Source organism: Lepidochelys olivacea (genome assembly GCF_965140295.1).
Source record: "Lepidochelys olivacea isolate rLepOli2 genome assembly, chromosome: 2".
Classification (NCBI taxonomy): domain Eukaryota; kingdom Metazoa; phylum Chordata; order Testudines; family Cheloniidae; genus Lepidochelys; species Lepidochelys olivacea.
Window position 1 is genome coordinate 4,566,629 of NC_140412.1, and position 22,729 is coordinate 4,589,357.

At 46.4% G+C, this 22,729-nt stretch overlaps 1 protein-coding gene across 2 annotated transcripts in view; it reads left to right on the forward strand.

The window, feature by feature from the left end:
- ZC3H3 (zinc finger CCCH-type containing 3) overlaps positions 1-22,729 on the forward strand; it is a 351,773-nt gene that overhangs the window by 242,493 nt on the left and 86,551 nt on the right. For both annotated transcript variants that reach the window (XM_084620589.1, XM_084620590.1), the window contains exon 9: positions 9,219-9,350. In XM_084620589.1, coding sequence (XP_084476715.1) covers positions 9,219-9,350 — 132 coding nt within the window. The remainder of the gene's footprint in view (positions 1-9,218; positions 9,351-22,729) is intronic.

Here is a 22,729-nt window from a genome sequence, read left to right on the forward strand (position 1 = left end):
TTTATAATGGTGTTAAATATATAAACAAGTGTGTTTAATTTATAACGGGGGGGGGGGGTCGGACTCAGAGGCTTGCTATGTGAAAGGGGTCATCAGTACAATAGTTTGAGAACCACTAGTCTAGAGAATGGAGATGGGGAACTTCTGTCCTCCCTGTCTCAGAACACAAGAAGAGATTTGATGACTTCAAAAGGTGGGGAATTCAGAACTGGTAAAAAGCACTTTTTTTATACAGTGTGTAACCGGACTGTGGAAGGCATTGTTGAGACCAAGAACTTAACAAGATTCGGAAAGGGATTGGATGCTTATCTGGAGATCAATAACATCCATTGTTACAGTTAAAGCGAACAACCGTTTTGGAAGGATGTTACACTTCATGCTTCAGAGCCTGACCCAATCTCCAAGTATTAGAGATCAGAAAGGGACCGAATGTGAGGGGAAGTTTATCCCACATTTGCTATTGCAGGGTCCTGACAGCTTCATTTGAAGTATCTGGTGCCGATTGCTATCAGAGACCAGGCAGTGGACTAAAGGTATCTGAACCCGTCAGGCAGTGTATTAGCACTAGTGTATTGAACAGAACTATCCAGATCTGTAGTCATGCTTGTGTGTGTATATATCCTGCAGTGCCTAGCAGCATGTTGTGAAGGTAATTCTCATATCTAATCACACCGAAAATCTCTGCTACATTGTAAGCCTGCAGCTGTAACGTTTCTTATCGCTTTCCCCCCTCCACTGTATGCCTGCCCTGACCGAGCGCTCGTCTCTGGGCTCTCAGGAGCGCTGGGACAGTGAGGGTGAAAACCAGCAGCCACCTTATTCTTTTCTTTTCTTTTTTTTTAAGTGACTGTTGCAAGTGTTTCAGTGGAGTCCTGTGAACACCCCAGGGCAGCATTACCGAACACGTCCAATCTCAGAGAAAGCCCTTCGGGTGAAACGGCTGGAAATGATCAGCCAGTTCCCCAGAGCCACTCTATTCCCTCCACCCAATGTACACCCCCACCCAATCTTAACTGTTTCCCTAAAATAACAGTTTGACCTTTTGCTGCCTGTTTGCACATATTAAAGGGCAAAGGTGAGAATCTCCCATTCCCAGAGTAGGTAGCACACCTCCATGGCATACAGTCCCTCACCTCCAGTCCGTCTGCCTCTCATCCACTGCCCACTTCCCCATTCCTGCCCCTCCACGTGTCCCCCTCTGTCCTGCCCACTCACCCCCAATGCATGCCTTGAGTCAGAAGCAGGTCAGATTTTATTTCTAAACACAGGATAAAATTATTGGACCTTTCTGGGTAGAGATGTGAAAATAGCTTGGGATGATGCTGTGTGGGCTCCAGGCCGCAGGAATGGGGTGGTGGGTGCGGGACAGGAAAAGAGAGAAAATACTGCATGGTCACTTTAAGATGCACACAATTCCATGCAGGGCGTTTTCCCTGCCCTGGCCTACTGAGAATCAGAACCTGGGCCGTCTTCAACCTGGCCCAACCTCCACTCCCCGAGCAGCAACATAAAGCTTAAGCTGTGTCAGCTGGGAAAGTCCACAGTCCTTACCTTACCCAGTCTCTTCCTCCTGGCTTCCTGACCACTTCCTCGTCTTTCCCTGCTCCCCTCCCCTCCCCTCCATCAGCATCCCTCTATTTCCTGTACAGGCCTGGCGTAGCCATCTCAGTTCCAGACAGCACTGGAGCTGGCTTATTCTCTCTGACCCCAGGGAAGGGACTGTGTCCTGTGTTCTTACAGATCCCAGCACAGCCGCGCCCTGATCCTGAGCAGGGCTTTCGGGGGCCACCACAATCTAAAGCTTAAATGATGCTTAAAGTTAAGCATGTACCTAAGTGCTGTCCTGAACGATGATGCTTTCCTGATTCAGGGCCTTAATATTCCCCTGGCCAAAGTCCTGTCCCTTTGGGTCTTCGTGCAGGGTGTCACAAGTGGTTTTTATACATACATTTGGGATTTCACCCAAACTCCTCCCTCCCCTCCTACTCCTGAGTGCTGGGCAGCTGGCATTTTTTGATTTAGAAATAAATAGTATTCAGGTGTTAGAGAGCAGAATGACTTGAAAGGGAGTTTGTGTGAGAAAAGGTGGCAAGATCATTCCCACAAAATAGTGCCCTGATAGAAGAACAGGATTGTAGGCTTCTGTTGGACTTTGTCCACACCTGTAGGTTTCCTTTACTGGGGTAGTTTACCCACCTGTGTTAGCAAAGCCTTCTCTACACCCAGAAGTAGTAACTGTCATAGCAGTGGGCCTTGGACATAGAGGAGTATCCAGCATGCAGGGTTTCCTGTACATCTGAAAAACCAATATTGTAAGTACATTTCCAAAAATGTCCATTGTGCTACCAAAGGGGGAAAGTGACTGTCCCCAGCATTAGTCTCCCTTAAACGGTTCAAAGGTCACCGGTTGCCATCTTGTAGTTGGTGTGGGCTGGAAGAGAAACAGCCTTCTTTGCTGAGTTCAGAGCCCATTCACTGTGATTTATGGCTGCAGAGAGCAGGCTCCCCAAAGCAAGAGGCGACTCCGGCATTCACTTCTGTAGCTTCCTGTTAACCTGTGTGATTACTAGCAAAGGTGATGTTAGACTCATTTATCAAATACAAACCCAAAGAAAGAGACAGGTGAATTCATTCAGCAAAGGAAGGAAAGTGGTTTTCTACTGCTTGGAGGCTTTGCTATAACCAGGCAGGGCAAATTCCACTTGCTCTTCAAATGAGCAATTTTGGGTGGTTATTTATTGTTTTAACTATTGGAGCTGAGCTTTTGTTTGTTGATAATGTGACTTTCTCTTGGCATTGTTAACTTCCCAGCAGGATGTGGGTGAAGAGGTACTAGTCTCTATCCATATCAGATCAAGGGTTGATCACTGGGCGGATTCTTCTAGAGTAAATTGCCAGGAAATCAGTGTAAATCATCCTAAATTGTAGGGTAATAAGATTCTCTCCCCCCCCCCCCCATCAGTCCACCCCTAAATATCTGTGCTCTGAACATACACAACACTTGCTGGTACCCTCTGAAGCTGGATTGCTTGGTAAGCTTCTTCATAGTCATACCCTGCTTTAGCCAGCAGTTCCAGCTTTTACAGCTGTTTGTCTTGCCCTCTCCTGCGGGGATGGTGGTCCTCCAGCGCCCTTACAGAAAAGTACAGAGCCTCAGACAGGCTGGTGTGTACCCAGTTTAGATTGTACTGCTTAAATCATCTGTTCGCAGTGCCACTACATCCATTTTCACTTTCACATGTTAAAGTCTAGCCTCGCCTCCCTGTTGTGCCACGGAGTTTGCGGCTGTTCCTGGTAGGCATTCATGGCTATTATCAAGAAATCACTAACCACTCTCAGCCACTGATGCTCCCAAATGCACCTAACCCGCCAGCTCACATGGGGTAGTATGTCTCCTCTGATGGTTCCCCTTAGCATGAGTGAGTGTAAGAGCACAAGGACGAGGGCAGGTAATGTGGTTTTACTGTAACTCAGGCTTCTCAATGCTCCAAAATATCTGTCATTAATATTCATACGCAGGAGCCTGTGTACATAGAGGGAGCATGCCCTGGCGTTGTCTGTGCACAGAAGGTATTTTTAACGTGCCCAGTACTCTCGTGTTTGAGCTCATGGATTTTATATCTCGTTCTATCTCTATCTGCGTAAAGCTCACGTAGCTTTGCAGGAGAACAGGTGCACAAATCCAGGCTGCTTAAGCCCTTGAAAATCCACCAGTTTGGCAAACTGAGTGGAGCATTCTTTTACCCGCTGACATCTCCAGTGGCAGCTCTAGGTCAACATGTTCAGCGGATGCTGCTGTGCGTTGTAGGGAAGCGCCCGTTGGTCCTTTGCTGCAGCTGACCAGCTAGTCAGTGGAAAAGTTACTGCAGCTCTGGAACCCCCTAGTGGGACGTGCACATGGGCACGATATTCTCGGGACAGTGGAGCAGTTGCTCTGCTTGTATCCTTCATGTGGAAGGAGCTGTTCTGTTGAAAGCACCTTAGTGCATTGTTGGTTGTTTACCAGATAAGAAGCAGTCTAATGGCTGGGAATGGTGCATGGGATTTTGCAACTATTCCCTTTATTTTACTCTGGTTTACCTTTTGTTTTTCTGAGTGGGAGCGAGAAGCTCAGGGCCCCACCAGAGGAGCCTTGCTCATTTTCACATGTGAGCCGTTGTCCCGTATTCGTCTGAGGTAACGTGAAATCTCCTTGGGGGCCTTACCCAGCGGTGGAAGAATGGGCTAGTTGTTAGGGCATGGGGCTGGGATTCAGGATACCTGGGTTCAGTCTGTGGCTCTGGCACAGACTTCCTGTGTGACCTGGGGCAAATCACTTCATCTGCTTTATGCCTCTGTTTCCCCTCTGTAAAAGGGGGGCAACCTTCTGTACCCCAGAGGGGTGTAGCAAAAGTTGCTCCATTAATTATTGTGAGATGCTCTGATAATAGGGCCGCAGAAATACCTAGAGAGTTAATTAGACCCTCTTTGCTGACTCGTCGTGTGGTGCACAGTGACAGGCCTCTGCAGAACAAATAACCAGAACCATTTTTATTAACCTTCTGCTCAAAATTTGTCCAGCCCTTTGCGCCTCTTGGTGGGCAGGTGTGACACTTCAGGTCTATCCAGGGCTGGGAGGCACCTCACTACCATCTGTCCTTAGCGTGCGGAAGCCTTGTCTGTGCCTGCCTGTCAGGGGTCAACTCTCCAGCTTCACTAGCCATGGGCAATACAAGCTCTCCCCTGTAGGCCTCACCAGCCCTGCTCTCTCTCTACTGGTTAGCAATTGGTGCACACCAACCTCTGAGCATCTCCCTGGAGCATCCAGCCCCTGGTGTGCTAGACCTTCACAGTGTTCACAGATTTGCTGCTTCAAAAGAAACAGTGTACCCCAGCTCACCAGTTCCACCTCAGATCACCGCTCCGCTTAACATGCAGCCCTTAATATGTTTGTGATGGGTTGGACCCCCCACCCCGTCTGGGATGCCCCCGATATGCTGGGGTTTCACTGAGCCTGCCTGCTCCACTAGCCTGGGCTCCCTCCCTGTTTTGCTGAATCAGGCTCTGCAGCCTCTGGATGGACGGATGGGGACACACACACAAACGCTCTCTCTCTCTCTTTCTGAGAAGCCTCAGCTAGGAAATTGCCCAGCACTCAAGTGAAGCTTCCCTCTGGAAAGTACACCCAAAATAATAATGTCTTGCGCCGTAGAGAAATCTATACACCGTAAGCTCATAAATTTGCCCACTCCCTCAATATGAAGGAAGATATGCCCAACTTCTTCCCCCCGCCCCATTATAAATTGCACAAACTGGCTTTTATAATAAACAAAAACAAGTTTATTAACTACAAAAGGCAGATTTTACGTGATTATAAGGGATAGCAGACAGAACAAAGCAGATTACTAAGCAAATAAAACAAACCACTCATACTAAGCTTAAGATCTTAGAGACTGGTTTCAAGAAGTAATTTCTCACCCTAAAAGTTGCTTTTGGGCAGGATGCAGAAATTTTTGAAGGTTAGCTACCCTGCTTGCAACTTAAATCTTCAGACACCATATTCACAGACCAGATCCCTTTTCCAGCCTGGGCTCAACTCTTCCACCCCCATGTCTTTGTTTCTCATATCTTTCCAGCTGTCATCCTGGGTGGGGATTCAGTGAAGAGTGAACCAAGATCAACTTACTTCCCATCCTTAAATAGGATTTACATAAGGTGGGAACCTTTCGTTTCCCAGTCTTGACACACACACACACACACACCCTTTAGTGGAAAATCACTAGAAGTCCAAGATGGTGTTTAGTACCAGGTGACATGACCACCTGACCTTCTTGTAGTGTCAAAACAAAGTACCAGCTTCTCAGGAAGGAGAGAGATTAGTATCTTCAGAGTCTTATGGTTTCTTCCTAATGGCCCATCAAGGCTGATAGCCTGCTGTCTGGTGGGTGCTTCCCAAGTACACACACAGTTGTAATGGTTACATAGTCAATATTCCTAACTTTAGATACAGAAATGATACATGCATACAAACTGGATAATCACATTCAGTAAATCATAACCTTTCCAATGATATCTCACATGATCCATCTTGCATAAAACATATCTAATTTATTTCATATTCATATCATAACAATGTTTCTATGAAAAATATGGAGCATAACATCACAATGTTTATAGTGAAAACAGGTATACGTTTATTTAGCAAAGCACAGAGATTCAAGTGATACCAAGTAGACATACTGGAAACAAATGGCTACATATGAAATAAAATCATAACACACATTCTATAACCTAGATTTAGTTAACTAGCTACACTCATGTCTTATAGAATAGTGCTCACCCTAAGTCCTTGCAGCCTTTTACAGACAGGCTTGATACAGATCCTTCTTCCATGAGACACGGACAGCATGCCTCCTAAGTGAAGGATCCAGCGTGTTCTTCTGCATCTCAAGATATACAAGTCCCATCCTTTGTCTTCATTCATAAACAGGGCACCTCCCTCCCCCACTGTTTTGTTTCCTCCTATAGATTTTCTCTCTTGTAGATTTCACAACTTATTGACTGGCACCTGGCTCAAGTATGCAGATAGTCCTCCACTGGGAGGCAGATAATACACATATGACCAGACAGGGAGATCAGTGTCTGGCATCTCCTGCCAGAAAGGAACCTGTCCGAGATGTGTCACCTCCTGGTGACAGGCCTTGACTCCATGATAGATAATTTTCATGATAAATACATAACTTCTGAAATCGTATCCATACGTACATTTTGCAATGAGTATAATGGGCTACTGGCTCTCGGTAGAGACCTTTCTTGCCACCCTTTGGTGAACTATTATGTATATATTGGACCCAGGGGATCCCCTCTGAGGAGCAGGCATCCAGAACAAAGCCAGCTTGGTCAAGAGTGGATCTGAAATTGGTGTCTTGTTGTGATGCTGTGTGGAGAAGCAGGCCCTGCCTCTTCCTGATGATTTAGGGAGAACAGTAAGTGTGACTGAATGGGTTTGAGAATGGAGGTTAGAGAGAGGCTAGGACTTGGGCAGAGGCATGCTGCTGTTACAACAGCTTTTCCCCTTGAGGAACTTGAAAAGAATCAGCATTTTTCTCCCTAATAGAGCTTCAAAACTCTGTTGTGAGCAATTTGGAAATTCACGTTGAGTTTCGGGTTCATTAGCTGCCAGCTCCAAAGCATGTACATATTCAAAGCTGTCTAATATGGAGGCCCCGCACCAGTGCCTTGAATTAATGTTATTGTTATTTGCGTGGACGTAGTGGGGTGCAAACAAGGTTAATTGAAATGAGAATGTGGCTTCCTCTTGATAATGGTTCAGGCTTGACAGCTAGGAGGAGTTTATTTTTGTATAAGAGCTGGCTTTATTATCCCTTTTTATTAGAGCTAATTTGGGTTCTATATCAAAAACTACATTAAAGGAATCATTTATGGTCACACCACCACCAACAAAAAAGATAGCCCTAGAGCCTTGTCCTTTATGTTAATGTCTGCAGTTAAAAGACAATTAAAAATAAACTCTTCCCTTTTGTTTTCTTTCCTTTATGCTTCCCCATCCCCACACCCCTCTGTGTTTCTCACTCAAGTGAACCCATTTAGTGAAAACCCTAATCTGTCCTTCAGGGAAATGGACTTTTCCATAGAATATCAGCTGCAGTTATTGCAGAATTGTAAATATTGGGTTGGGGATATTTGAACCTGCAGGACTAAGATGATACCCGTGATTCAACTGAGGGATTGATATGCTGCCGTGCAGTAAGTAAATTTTGCATTTAGGTGAGCTGTGTGTAGGGGGTGGGGGCAGGGGTGATCAGGAATGAAGAGCAAAGCACGGGCGGGAGAACAAATGGACCATAACAGCAGCTTCGGAAACTGCACGTTGCTATCTGCGAATAGGGGATCGGCACAGATCCAAAGGGCTAAATTCCCTTCTGGGCAAAAGCCCAGATTTGTAACTGGCTAGTCAGTTTTGGAAGTTGCATGCAGTAGTCGGTAGAGAAAAATCTGAAATATCACAGCAGGCTGGTAATTTGTTTTTAATTATAACAGCTGGCTGAAGGTAAAGTTTGTGGTTTGAGGCATGACCATAAGGATCCTTGATTTCTCACTGTTTCACTTTGCTTGTAGTATTGCAAAATGACTGGAAATAATGACTTCTGGAATGTTTATTCTGTCTAGAGCTGCCTGCAGATCTAAGGCACCGGTTGTCTGACACACTTGTATATCATTGCAGAATGAGAGAGAGCCCCAGGGAAAGAATCAGACCAGTCCTTTTCCTTTCACTGTCCCCCATGTCATTCTGCTCCATGGTCACCTTTTAAAGTAAAGAAACATACACAATAGTGGTTATCCTCTTCCTTTTCTAGCCAAGACAGAGACTTCCAGTGGCCTAGGTCACACACCTAGGGAAAACTGTTCTGAAATCTGGGTTTGAAGCGAGACAGTTGCTGGTGAAAGAAAAATTAAAAATGTGTTAGAAGAGTGATTCTCAACCTTCTCCATCCTGAGACCCCTTGATTGGGCCCTTTCCTGTCTAGCTAAGCCCCTCATTCCTGATTAGCAACAGGAAAGATCAAGGTGAGCTGCCTCTGGTTCAACCCTCTGGGAATCATGACCTTTGGGTTGAGAACCTCTGTATAGGACCAACCTGTCTGAGGTTCCTGAAGTTCCATCTCCAGGGAATGCCGGACTCAGTGCTTCCTGAAAATGAAGTTTAAGCCCCGGACACTGAGACTTCTGCTCAAAAACATTGAAAGTGAAAGAATCTGGAGAGCAGCAACCTGCTTCTCTCCAATTCAAGGTTACTCAGGAGCTTTGGCAGCTTTATGGTGGCGAAGGAAGCTCAATCTGACACGGAGCCTGTGCCAGTAAGGCCCCGTCAGTGACGTTTGAGTTTATTAGCGACTCCCCCATCACTTCACTGAGTTGTAAAGTGGCACTTTTCACCACGATTGAAATTTCATTAATTCCACCCCATTCTGAGCTAGCCTGAAGGATGCTAAAGCAGTGTGTTTGCCCCCTGCATGTATACACTGGGACCATGTAAAGTCAGAGAGTTCTGTTGCAAGAGACCGATAGAAGATCTAAAAATACCCCCGGGATCAGTGGCTGGCAAAAGGCATCTCTTTATTTTATGCGTGTCATGGTTTTATTTCAGTTCTGGGTTTTGGAATAGCTCCTAATCTACGTGGGAGGGGCAACAGTTTGATCATCTTCTACCCTTACAGATGCCAGTGTGCTCATACTTCCTGAAAGGAATCTGCAACAACAGTGACTGTCCCTACAGCCATGTCTACGTGTCCAGGAAAGCCGAAGTGTGCCAGGATTTCCTCAAAGGCTACTGCCCCCTGGGCAAAAAGGTAAATAGATGACTAGCTCTCAGTGCCTCTTTCTCGGTTTCAGTTGACTGCCGTGATTGATACGCGGCTGCTGAGCCCCTGCAGGAGGGAAGGTAGGTGTATTGGTAACCCACAAGCTGTTTTTCACACTGGTTATGATGCCGAGGGGAGCAGTAGAGCTGAAAGCTGTGGAACACCTGGACGTGATGAACAGCAGTCCTGTGCATTTCAAAAGGTTTATGGGCAGAAGGGCTTTGTCTCCTTACACACGAAGAAAAGAAGCAAAGGGGCTGCAGCGTGGTGCCATTGGCGTATTCTCCTATCAGATCCACCTGGGTGGGGTTCTGCAAAACTTCCAACACTTAGTGCTGTTCGTTGTCGATGGTGTAGTATTACCGTTGCACCTAAGGGCCCAGCTGAGATCGGTGCTGCGCTGTGCAAGGTGCTGTACGTATAGTAAGAGACCGTCCCTGCCCTGAAGAGCTGACAGTCTCAGTAGATAAAACAGACAAGGGGTGGGAGAAAGGGAGGTTTTATTCCTTCCCTGTTACAGACAGGGAATCTAGGCATAGCGGTTCTATGTGACTCGCCAAGGGCACCACAGGAGGTCTGTGGCAGAGGTGAGGACTGAAGCTCTGTCTCTTTGAGGCCACCCTTCCTCACTGAAAACTCAGTGTTGTGAAACGTCATAAAACCTGGGAAATTTAACTTGCATTTCTAGCTATCTGTCTGCCAGTTTTGTCCTGGTGGCCATAGCCATCCTATCCGGATGCCTCCCATGTTAATCAGATTGACATAGTGAGGTCCCTAAGGGGCATCATAGATATCTAGAGTGAATGTGCAAAGCTGTCCCCAAGCTCCTGACACTTCAGCTGATGACCCTATGCGTAGACCCTATGCATGGTCATCCTACAGAGAGACATGGAGAAGTCTCAGAAACTTCTATCTAAAAAGGAGTGATTTGCGCATCATGCAATAGAAATAAAAGTTGAGCTTGGTCTGACATCTTTCCACTCTGAGACTTTCCACGATGTCTCTATGCTGCTTAAGGAGTATGCTACCCACAGGTCCAAAGTCTGCTTTATTTCTCAGTCACATAGAGCCTGCATCACATCTGTTCTCCACATGCTGTCCTTGGCAAGGCTGTGAAGATTTGCTTGGTAAAGCCAGAGCATAGCAGAAATGCCTGGCTTTGGGGATGGAAGTTGAGCTCCTCCCAAAACCTGCTCAAAGGGCTGGACTGGAGACGGTGTGAATCAGTGAGATGCCCTGTCTGGTCTTCAGGGAAACCTGTGCTCGCAGGCAATGCACAGGAGAGTTCTGTGCCTGAATAGCTCCTCTTCACCCAAATTGTGCTGTCGGTTAGAATAGTCACCAGGAACTTCGGCTGCTTCACAGTTTTACAGAGCTTTCTTTTCTTTGTGGACGTTACGTGGCTTGATTGAACGAAGTGAAAAAGGCAGTCAGTATTTCCCTTTCCCCACTGTGCCAAGACACATGGCTTTACATTTTTTTCTTGTACCATAGTTCTGTTCATTCTGCTGCTGCTTTGGATAAAAGCTGCAGTGATTTTCAATAGGGTCTTTGCAATTACATGGCTCAGTTACACAAATCACTTTTTAAAAGGCATCTTACCTTGGCCTCCCCTTTGTGCTAGCAAATAACCGAGTCCAATTTCGCAGGTGCTTGTGAAGCGCCATCAATGACACTGTATTTACTGTGTTAATTGCAGGCATGGATGCGGACACGAATACTTTTAACTTATGTTATTTGCAAATGAATTTGCACCTGCAAAATCGTATCAGCAGCTATTTACAGATGCAAAAATAGAAAGGAATTTAAGTCAGGTCTCTAGTATGAGAGTGACAGTGTAAAACTAACTAATTATTGTTAACAAAGTAATAATTATAAGATCATTCACAAATGCACGTGATCTTCAGTCTTACCTAAAGGTCTGCACTTTGATACATTTTGATTAATGGAAATAGAAATTAAAAATCAATCAGCGGACGCTGTAGAAAATAAAATGGTTGTGATAGAAGTGTCACAATTGAATGTGTGAATTTTAAACAGGGTGATCAAAGCTTTCTGAATGAGCTGTGATAAAACCAGTGAGCTCAGTATTCAATCCTCTGGAAGTTTAAAGTCTCCTGCCAGATAAGGGCTCTTATAGTCTAGGGCAGTGGTTCCCAAACTAGGGGCACCGCTTGTTCAGGGAAAGCCCCGGGTGGGCCGGTTTGTTTACCTGTCATATCCGCAGGTTCGGCCGATTGTGGCTCCCACTGGCCACGGTTTGCCACTCCAGGCCAATGGGGGCTGCGGGAAGGGCGGCCGGCACATCCATCAGCACACACCGCTTCCCTCAGCCCCCATTGGCCCGGAGTGGTGAACCACAGCCAGTGGGAGCCACGATTGGCCGAACCTGCGGACACGGCGGGTAAACAAACCAGCCTGGCCCCGCCCGCCAGGGTCTTTCCCTGAACAAGTGGCATCCCTAGTTTGAGAACCACTGGTCTAGGGGATCCCAAACGTTTCCGTAGTCTAACCCACTCTGCAATAGAGAGCATCTCTCGTGGACTCCAGCTCCTCCCATCCAACTTCTCATAGGCCAGTGCCCACTTCCCGTCATCATCACATAATTTGTAAGAGACTACCTCCCCTCTGATCCCATAACATTCCTCAGGCAACTTCTGTAGTTGTGGGATATTAATATCAGGGAAATATTGAATATGTCTATAGATGCTCTTAAAGTGATATAGCAGCTGAAAATAAGACGAGCCAGTACCATGTGACCAGCTAGGACTCTGAATAACTTGTGGTCCATGGACCATGGCTTGGGAAGTACTGAAATAGACCAACATTCTCTCACACATTCTGTAACCATAAGGTATTAATTTGTTAAAAGGTTGTAGACTTCAAACTGATGCCACATTGAGGTAACATCATATCTGTGTGATCAAGAGATTCCTGTTTTCAGATTTCATTTTCAACATGGCTCACAGGTTTCCCATTGGGTATTTAGCACTTTGGCCTGGAGGGGGCAGACAAACAAGGATGGACACTTAGACTCAAATAAGACCAGACCTGATCATTTGTCCAGAACTTGCCCCAAGCTGTTTTTGAAGTTCAGAATTATTCAGGGAACATCTTCCGTTTAGAATTTGGTATACTTGTTTCTGCACTTGTTAGCTTCAGCTGGGACATGAAGTAGAAATACTGACATGCTAAGAGAAGAGGTCGTTTCTATGGTATTTCTGTCCTTGAAATTCTGATGAGAGCCTGATCTTCTGAAATTTTCCAGCTGCATTTCTAGACCATAGATTTGCCACAGTTTGGGGAAACTTGAACCTCTGAACTGTTTGAGGTTCAACGTTCATTAGACGGAAAACAAATGTGTCTTTCTGAGAGAGCCCTCTCATTTAGAATGTTGCCTGTGGCTGTTGAAGATTTGTTGGCGGGGAAAGGCAGGTTGGTTGTAAGGTGTCTCAATTCCTTTCCCTTCCATTCAGTCATTGCTTTTCAAACAGGCGCTTTGTGGGATTGGAGAAATTTTCACAAGCCCAGCCTTGTAGAAAACTGCAGGGTGCCTCCTGCAGTACTAAACCCTTATGGCTTTTTAACTCAAGAGCTAGATGTATGGGTATCTGCTAGAGATCGCCTTTCTTTGTTTAAGGTTCCCTTCAATCTACTCACATTAATTCTGTGGGCTTTGCGTCACCTTTTAATATCACTGTTTCCCTTTCACTTCCCATCTCTTACAGTTGTGGGGAGCAAGGATATGAACCGACATCTCTCATCCTCTCGTTCTCATCTCAGACCCTTTTAGGCAAGACCATGCTTTCCAAGGATGTTCTCATGTGAGAGCCCTCCCTGCTTTGGAAGCAGGAAGTCATAGTTCATAAAGAATCGGGCAGTTAATTTGCAAACAGAATAAACAATGTCTGGCTGGAAATGGCACAGATTCTGAAATACATCCAGCCCCCGCTTTGTTAAGCCCCTTCACTCTGAATCTGAACCGTTGGCCCGTTCTGTTGTAGCTTAAGCTACTGCAATGGGTTTTCTGACAGTCCATTTCACCACTGTCTGCATTATGTCATTCTGTCCTGTAAAATCCTATGCTTATTCAGTTAGCTTCTGTTCGTCTAGGCTGCCAAGAAAAGTCCTCTACTCCTGTCCATGAAATTTTCCCATAATAATTAGGACATGTTTTGTGAGCCTTTGGTAGAGAAAAGATGTCAGATAAGTGCCTCCAAAAGGGCTTTTTCTCCTGCCACGGCTGCTTTCGCTCATGAAAAAGGAGGTGTATGTGCTGTCAGGTATGACGTTCAGGGAAAAGCCACCTCTCCCAGTTAGAGAATCTGGACACCAGATTTAAATCTGACAGGAACTTTGCAAACCGTGCTTTGCACTGGCTCTTCGGCTGAAAAACAAACGACTAATGAGGTGGTAATTTGTTGATATTGGGTCTTCCAAACCTCAGGGCACCAGCCCAGTAGGGTGACATTTTATTGAATTTCATAGGTACACATGGATACACGTTTGGCTAGGCACGGCTTTACACACCTCTTGGTCTTAGAGGTTTTTCTCCCTGACATTTTAGGCTACCATCCATTGGGGACTTAGCCATTGTACACTTGAGCATGTGCTGCTCTGCAGTGGAGCCTGAGGAGCTCTGTTTCATGTTTCCTGCCCTTTGGTCGAGGTTACAGCTCTCGCAGACAAGGCCACAATCCAGAGATTTGCTGCTCTGCTCTGAGATTGTTGTTTCTGCAGAAGTGGAGTCCAGCCCGACAGGGACGAAGGTTCCAGTAGATTTTCTCACAGGGCATAACCCCATACCTGTGGTTGTGGGGTTCTCTCTTGAGTGTGGGTAGAGAGACATTTTGTTGTCAGGAGTAGAGAGGCAGAGTTGGACCAACAGGTTCTCAGATCCTACAGTGAGGGGAGGAAGCCATTTAAGTACCTGTGTGGCCATCTATTTCCCCATTAATGGAGCAGGCTCATGCACTGTCACAGACCATGTGGCGGTTCGACTGTGACATAGGATTGTACCTGATGGATTTGCTAAAGCAGCATGAAATATACAGATTCCATAGGAGAGATGACTGCAAAGCAGAACCATCAAAAGGGAGGAAGAAAAGCCAAAAAGAAAAGCTATAAAGTGAGCGGAATATCAGCAGCAGAGGAGAAAAATGCTAATAAATTAACCTTTTGCCTAATTACATTTTGTGGCAGTACAGGGAGGGGACTGGGCGAAGAGTAAATGTAAATAAAGTAATCTGGCAACCTCTCTCCAAACGCAGTACTAGCCATCCAGGCACTGTGTGTACAATTATTTTAAAATATTCCAATTTAAATGAAAATATAAAAGAGATATTTAGAATATTTATTCTATTAGTAAAAGTGCTTACCGCGTCACTTTTGGAGTGTCAGAAAAGCATTCTCCTACAGATGATGGATAGCAGCCTGTAATTATATATGGGGGGGAAGTTGCTGAGCGTGCCATATTTAACTGGAGAGGAGTAATACCAGCTTGGGCCATTGAGGGTTAATTTTATTCTCTAAATAATATAAAAAGTGCTGAGTCTGTTTCTTTTGCTTGAAGAAGAAAGTCCTCAAATGGACCCGAGAGAGTTTATAATCTTCTACTGAATCAAGTACAAATGTTAACCTTGCTTCATAAAATGATGGCTTGTTAAAGATGCGCAGTCCCTTTTCTTTTGAATAATTTAGGACGGGAGTAAATCGCTTCTCATTCTGTGTCCGAGATGCAGCATCGCCCAGCCGTCTGCAATTTTACCTGTAAAAGGACAAGGCAAGGAAGTGGAGTTGGAGTTGATGTAGCATCATGTAAAAATAAACTTTAAAAAGGGTTTTCAGTGATTAGAAAATTAGCTGTTTGGGTAGTGAGGTTCGAAGTGGCTTCTCCTGCTCTTCCCTGCTGCCATGTGTACTGCACCGTGTTTCACTGAAGAAGTTCCACTTCTGATTTTTATGAGATGCCCATAAAAATGTCCATTCTTATTTATAATGTATTGCACGTTGTTTCCAGTGTCTCGTCGTAAGTACTTCTCAGAATTTCTTCCAGAACACTCAGGATGATAAGCTCAGCTTTTGCTCATCTCCCAGGTTATAGTTTGGTCCGCACACGGCACATACGTGTATGAGCTTTTAATGAAAATTATGCCAGTTGTTTTACAGTATCTGTGCACTGTGACTTAAACAGCAACTGCTAAGAAATGAGATGGGAAGAGGGAGCCCTAATCTTTCTTTCCCAAATTGCCAATGTTTTTCCCTTTGTAGTAGTGTAACTTGTTGAGGTTAGAAGTCATCTGATCTGTTGAAGATGGAACAATTCTTATACAAATGTACACACCCGTCCTTAATAAGCCTTATACGCACCATTAATAATGTACAGGATGGAATTAGTAGTGAGTCTAGATCCAGGTTCTGCTGTATGTATCTTAACTATATGCTTTGTGATATTATTGAGACCCTTTCCATATTACCCTCTGTACCACCTTAGAAACTAGACCTCCTCTCTCCATGTCCCATCATGATAGCTGGCATCAGCTGAGTGATTCTTAGAGGTGTGCTCTTGAGGACTGGAGACCAGAGTCTGTATTTACCGGCCTTCTCAGCATGGCAAAAGGCATATCTTTTCGGTCAGCTACTTGTTTGACTATGGGTCATAGCTGCAGGAGGGTTTCCCCATGACAGGTTTCTGTGAAGCAGGAGGTTGAGTGCTATTTCTCTCTATTGGGAACAATTAAGTTAAACACAAAAGCAAGAAGCCAGATGCCAGAGTGCTGGGTGCCTGAAAATAATGGACTACAGTGAAGTTCTGCTGAGTCCTGTTAGAGTGAAATGCCATTCAAAGCAGAATGCAAGTCTGTCAGTGTATTGCTTTGTGTAGAATGGACTCGGGAGAAAAGGTATGGTGACTGGAATAAAAAATATTGCACATGCATGTGTTTGAGGTCTTAAATCAAATCTTCATAGACAGACCTCAACACCCATGCTAAGCCCAATTGACTTCAGTGGGACTCTACATGGGTGTAAATCAGGCTGAAGGATCAGGAGCTAATGGGGGTCATGATAACAAAACATCATGAAAGCTTCTGTGGTCACTTCTGAGTTGTGTGCAGTTGCAAAAACAAATAGAAAAGGCTAGGCGTTATAACTGACATGCATACAGAGAGCAGTTTTCAGGAACGATGGACTCAACATGGCTTTCTATGGGTCAGCCTGAAGGGAGAGTCTTTATTGGCTCGTGTGGTTACAAATGGTGAGTCTGTTAGGGCTGGGACTAGAACTCAGGAATCTTAATTCCAAGTTCTCTAATCATTAAGCACCACACCCTCCTGTTCACTTTTCTTACTCTTTACTAGGCTTGGGGAATGAAGCTAGATTGATAACTTTCACTTCATGTTTCTAGTCCACCTTACTTCCTGAATCCCATATACTAGTATGAGGCGACTGTATAAATTTGCCAAACAGCAAGGGAATGTTGAAATTTAAAAATACAAATAGTATGAATTGAATTTTTGAAGTCATGAAAAAATGTCTAGTCATATAAAGTTTTGTAAAGCACTTCTTCTACCCTAAGGGTATGTCTACACTACGGAATAAGGTTGAATTTATAGAAGTTGTTTTTTTAGAAATCGGTTTTATATATTCGAGTGTGTGTGTCCTCACAGAAAATGCTCTAAGTGCATTAACTCGGCGGAGCGCTTCCACAGTACCGAGGCTAGAGTCGACTTCCGGAGCGTTGCACTGTGGGTAGCTATCCCACAGTTCCCGCAGTCTCCGCTGCCCATTGGAATTCTGGGTTGAGATCCCAATGCCTGATGGGGCTAAAACTTTGTCGCGGGTGGTTCTGGGTACATATCGTCAGGCCCCCGTTCCCTCCCTCCCTCCGTGAAAGTAAGGGCAGACAATCGTTTCGCGCCTTTTTCCCTGAGTTACCTGTGCAGACGCCATACCATGGCAAGCATGGAGCCCGCTCAGGTAACCGTCACCCTATGTCTCCTGGGTGCTGGCAGACGCGGTACGGCATTGCTACACAGTAGCAGCAACCCCTTGCCTTGTGGCAGCAGACGGTACAGTACGACTGGTAGCCGTCATCGTCATGTCCGAGGTGCTTCTAGCCACGTCGGCTGGGAGCGCCTGGACAGACATGGGCACAGGGACTAAATTTGGAGTGACTTGACCAGGTCATTCTCTTTAGTCCTGCAGTCAGTCCTATTGAACCGTCTTATGGTGAGCAGGCAGGCGATACGGATTGCTAGCAGTCGTACTGTACCATCTTCTGCCAGGCAGGCAAGAAATGAGGATTGCTAGCAGTCGTATTGTACCATCTTCTGCCAGGCAGGCAAGAGATGAGGATGGCTAGCAGTCGTACTGTACCATCTTCTGCCGAGCAGCCATGAGATGTGGATGGCATGCAATCCTTCTGCACCGTCTGCTGCCAGCCAAAGATGTAAAAGATAGATGGAGTGGGTCAAAAGAAGAAATAGACCAGATTTGTTTTGTACTCATTTGCTTCCCCCCCTCCCCTGTCTAGGGGACTCATTCCTCTAGGTCACACTGCAGTCACTCACAGAGAAGGTGCAGCGAGGTAAATCTAGCCATGTATCAATCAGAGGCCAGGCTAACCACCTTGTTCCAATAAGAACAATAACTTAGGTGCACCATTTCTTATTGGAACCCTCCGTGAAGTCCTGCCTGAAATACTCCTTGATGTAAAGACACCCCCTTTGTTGATTTTAGCTCCCTGTAAGCCAACCCTGTAAGCCGTGTCGTCAGTCGCCCCTCCCTCTGTCAGAGCAACGGCAGACAATCATTCCGCGCCTTTTTTCTGTGCGGACGCCATACCAAGGCAAGCATGGAGACCGCTCAGCTCACTTTGGCAATTAGGAGCACATTAAACACCACACGCATTATCCAGCAGTATATGCAGCACCAGAACCTGGCAAAGTGATACCGGGCGAGGAGGCGACGTCAGCGCGGTCACGTGAGTGATCAGGACATGGACACAGATTTCTCTGAAAGCATGGGCCCTGCCAATGCATGCATCATGGTGCTAATGGGGCAGGTTCATGCTGTGGAACGCCGATTCTGGGCTCGGGAAACAAGCACAGACTGGTGGGACTGCATAGTGTTGCAGGTCTGGGACGATTCCCAGTGGCTGCGAAACTTTCGCATGTGTAAGGGCACTTTCATGGAACTTTGTGACTTGCTTTCCCCTGCCCTGAAGTGCATGAATACCAAGATGAGAGCAGCTCTCACAGTTGAGAAGCGAGTGGCGATAACCCTGTGGAAGCTTGCAACGCCAGACAGCTACCGGTCAGTTGGGAATCAATTTGGAGTGGGCAAATCTACTGTGGGGGCTGCTGTGATGCAAGTAGCCCACGCAATCAAAGATCTGCTGATATCAAGGGTAGTGACCCTGGGAAATGTGCAGGTCATAGTGGATGGCTTTGCTGCAATGGGATTCCCTAACTGTGGTGGGGCTATAGACGGAACCCATGTCCCTATCTTGGCACCGGAGCACCAAGCCGCCGAGTACATAACCCGCAAGGGGTACTTTTCGATAGTGCTGCAAGCTCTGGTGGATCACAAGGGACGTTTCACCAACATCAACGTGGGATGGCCGGGAAAGGTACATGACGCTTGCATCTTCAGGAACTCTGGTCTGTTTCAAAAGCTGCAGGAAGGGACTTTATTCCCAGACCAGAAAATAACTGTTGGGGATGTTGAAATGCCTATATGTATCCTTGGGGACCCAGCCTACCCCTTAATGCCATGGCTCATGAAGCCGTACACAGGCAGCCTGGACAGTAGTCAGGAGCTGTTCAACTACAGGCTGAGCAAGTGCAGAATGGTGGTAGAATGTGCATTTGGACGTTTAAAGGCGCGCTGGCGCAGTTTACTGACTCGCTTAGACCTCAGTGAAACCAATATTCCCACTGTTATTACTGCTTGCTGTGTGCTCCACAATATCTGTGAGAGTAAGGGGGAGACGTTTATGGCGGGGTGGGAGGTTGAGGCAAATCGCCTGGCTGCTGGTTACGCGCAGCCAGACACCAGGGCGGTTAGAAGAGCACAGGAGGGCGCGGTACACATCAGAGAAGCTTTGAAAACCAGTTTCATGACTGGCCAGGCTACGGTGTGAAAGTTCCGTTTGTTTCTCCTTGATGAAACCCCCCGCCCCTTGGTTCACTCTACTTCCCTGTAAGCTAACCACCCGCCCCTCCTCCCGTCAATCACCGCTTGCAGAGGCAATAAAGTCATTGTTGCTTCACATTCATGCATTCTTTATTCATTCATCACACAAATAGGGGGATGACTACCAAGGTAGCCCGGGAGGGGTGGTGGAGGAGGGAAGGAAAATGCCACACAGCACTTTAAGCACAGCACTTTAAAAGTTTACAACTTTAAAATTTATTGAATGACAGCCTTCTTTTTTTTGGGCAATCCTCTGTGGTGGGGTTGCTGGTTGTCCGGAGGCCCCCCCACCGCGTTCTTGGGCGTCTGGGTGTGGAGGCTATGGAACTTGGGGAGGAGGGCGGTTGGTTACAGAGGGGCTGCAGTGGCAGTCTGTGCTCCAGCTGCCTTTGCTGCAGCTCAACCATACACTGGAGCATACTGGTTTGGTCCGCCAGCAGCCTCAGCATTGAATCCTGCCTCCTCTCATCACGCTGCTGCCACTTACTCTCTTCAGCCCGCCACCTCTCCTCCCGGTCATTTTGTGCTTTCCTGCACTCTGACATTATTTGCCTCCACGCATTCGTCTGTGCTCTGTCAGTGTGGGAGGACAGCATGAGCTCAGAGAACATTTCATCGCGAGTGCGGTTTTTTTTCTTTCTAAGCTTCACTAGCCTCTGGGAAGGAGAAGATCCTGTGATCATTGAAACACATGGAGTTGGTGGAGAAAAAAAAAGGGACAGCGGTATTTAAAAAGACACATTTTATAAATCAGTGGCTACACTCTTTCAGGGTAATCCTTGCTGTTAACATTACCTACATAGCACATGTGCTTTCGTTACAAGGTCGCATTTTGCCTCCCCCCACCGCGTGGCTACCGCCTCAACCCTCCCCCCTCCCTGTGGCTAACAGCGGGGAACATTTCTGTTTAGCCACAGGCAAACAGCCCAGCAGGAATGGGCTCCTCTGACTGTCCCGTGAAGAAAAGCACTCTATTTCAACCAGGTGACCATGAATTATATCTCACTCTCCTAAGGATAACACAGAGAGATAAGGAACGGATGTTGTTTGAATGCCAGCAAACATACACTGCAATGCTTTGTTCTACAATGATTGCCGAGTAAGTGCTACTGGCCTGGAGTGGTAAAGTGTCCTACCATGGTGGATGGAATAAGGCTGCCCTCCCCAGAAACCTTTTGCAAAGGCTTTAGGACTACATCTAGGAGAACCGCGAATGCCAGGGCAAAGTAATCCTTTCACATGCTTGCTTTTAAACCATGTATAGTATTTTAAAAGGTACACTCACCAGAGGTCCCTTCTCCGCCTGCTGGGTCCAGGAGGCAGCCTTGGGTGGGTTCGGGGGGTACTGGCTCCAGGTCCAGGGTGAGAAACAGTTCCTGGCTGTCAGGAAAACCGGTTTCTCCGCTTGGTTGCTGTGAGCTATCTACAACCTCCTCATCATCATCATTCTTCGTCCCCAAAACCTGCTTCCGTATTGCCTCCATCTCCGTTGAAGGAGTCAAACAACACGGCTGGGGTAGTGGTGGCTGAACCCCCTAAAATGGCATGCAGCTCATCATAGAAGTTGCATGTTTGGGGCTCTGACCCGGAACGGCCGTTCGCCTCTCTGGTTTTCTGGTAGGCTTGCCTCAGCTCCTTCAGTTTCACGTGGCACTGCTTCGGGTCCCTGTTATGGCCTCTGTCCTTCATGCCCTGGGAGATTTTGACAAAGGTTTTGGCATTTCGAAAACTGGAACGGAGTTCTGATAGCACGGATTCCTCTCCCCAAACAGCGATCAGATCCCGTACCTCCCGTTCGGTCCATGCTGGAGCTCTTTTGTGATTCTGGGACTCCATCATGGTCACCTGTGCTGATGAGCTCTGCATGGTCACCTGCAGCTTGCCATGCTGGCCAAACAGGAAATGAGATTTAAAAGTTCGCGGTTCTTTTCCTGTCTACCTGGCCAGTGCATCTGAGTTGAGAGTGCTGTCCAGAGCGGTCACAATGGAGCACTCTGGGATAGCTCCCGGAGGCCAATACCATCGAATTGTGTCCACAGTACCCCAAATTCGACCAGGCAACGTCGATTTAAGCGCTAATCCACTTGTCGGGGTGGAGTAAGGAAATCGATTTTAAGAGCCCTTTAAGTCGAAATAAAGGGCTTCATCGTGTGGACGGGTGCAGGTTTACATCAATTTAACGCTGCTAAATTCGACCTAAAGTCCTAGTGTAGACCAGGGCTTAGAAACACTGGCACTGAGCACAGGTCCATATAATAGTAAAACGAACCCTCTCGTTCTGGTGGCTGAATGCAGTTATAGCTAAAACTGATCTGTGTATGTGACATGGGTAAGTACCGTAGTGCATGGTTCAGTGTGTGAATACTGATGTGTGTGTTGGCTTCATAAGAGCAGAAATGAATTTGTAAAACTTGTTGCCAGCTCTCACGATTTTATTGCAAATATTGCAGTATGTTGTGTGTTACTTAAAGCCCCAGCTCCTGTGAATATGTGAGAATCTCAAGTTCCCTTTTAAAAAAAACCCTGAAGTTTCTAGTCTTCGTAACTGTACAGAAGAATTTGAAAACATGAACCCTACAGGCTCAAAAACTAGAAGGCAAATACAAAGAACCCAGATTATTTAAAAAAAAAACAAAACAGCCTCATAAGTCAATCTCATGATTTTGTGGGGCCATCTTATGATTTTTTGAATGGTTGAGGTTGGCACCGTGGCAGCCGATTGCTGCCATCCCTTCAGATGCATGTTCGTTCACTCTGCGTTCATCCTTCCTGAAATATCTGCGTGCCTGCTGCCAAGCTTGGTGCGAAGCACAGTTGTGTGGCCAGACCGTGGAAACACTGGGTCTTCCTTTCTCTGTTTCCATACATGCCAGAATAAGTCTGTAATGTGGGGATAGAAGGGAATGACCGCTCTTTCTCACAGTTTGACACCCGCCCCCCCTCCCCATCCCGTAAAAAGCTAATTTACTCTCTGGGTAAACTATAGGGGGATGGGCAAGAGTATGCAGATTGCTGGCTCCTGCTGGGGGTCTTGTACCAGTTCCAGCAGGGGTCTAATCGGTTTCTGCAATCCTACTTTAAAGTGCCACTAAACCAGAGTCAGTACTCATTTCCTTCCCTTGCTCCCCCTAGCACATGTGAAAAATAAATGAAATATGAGAGGCCTGTAC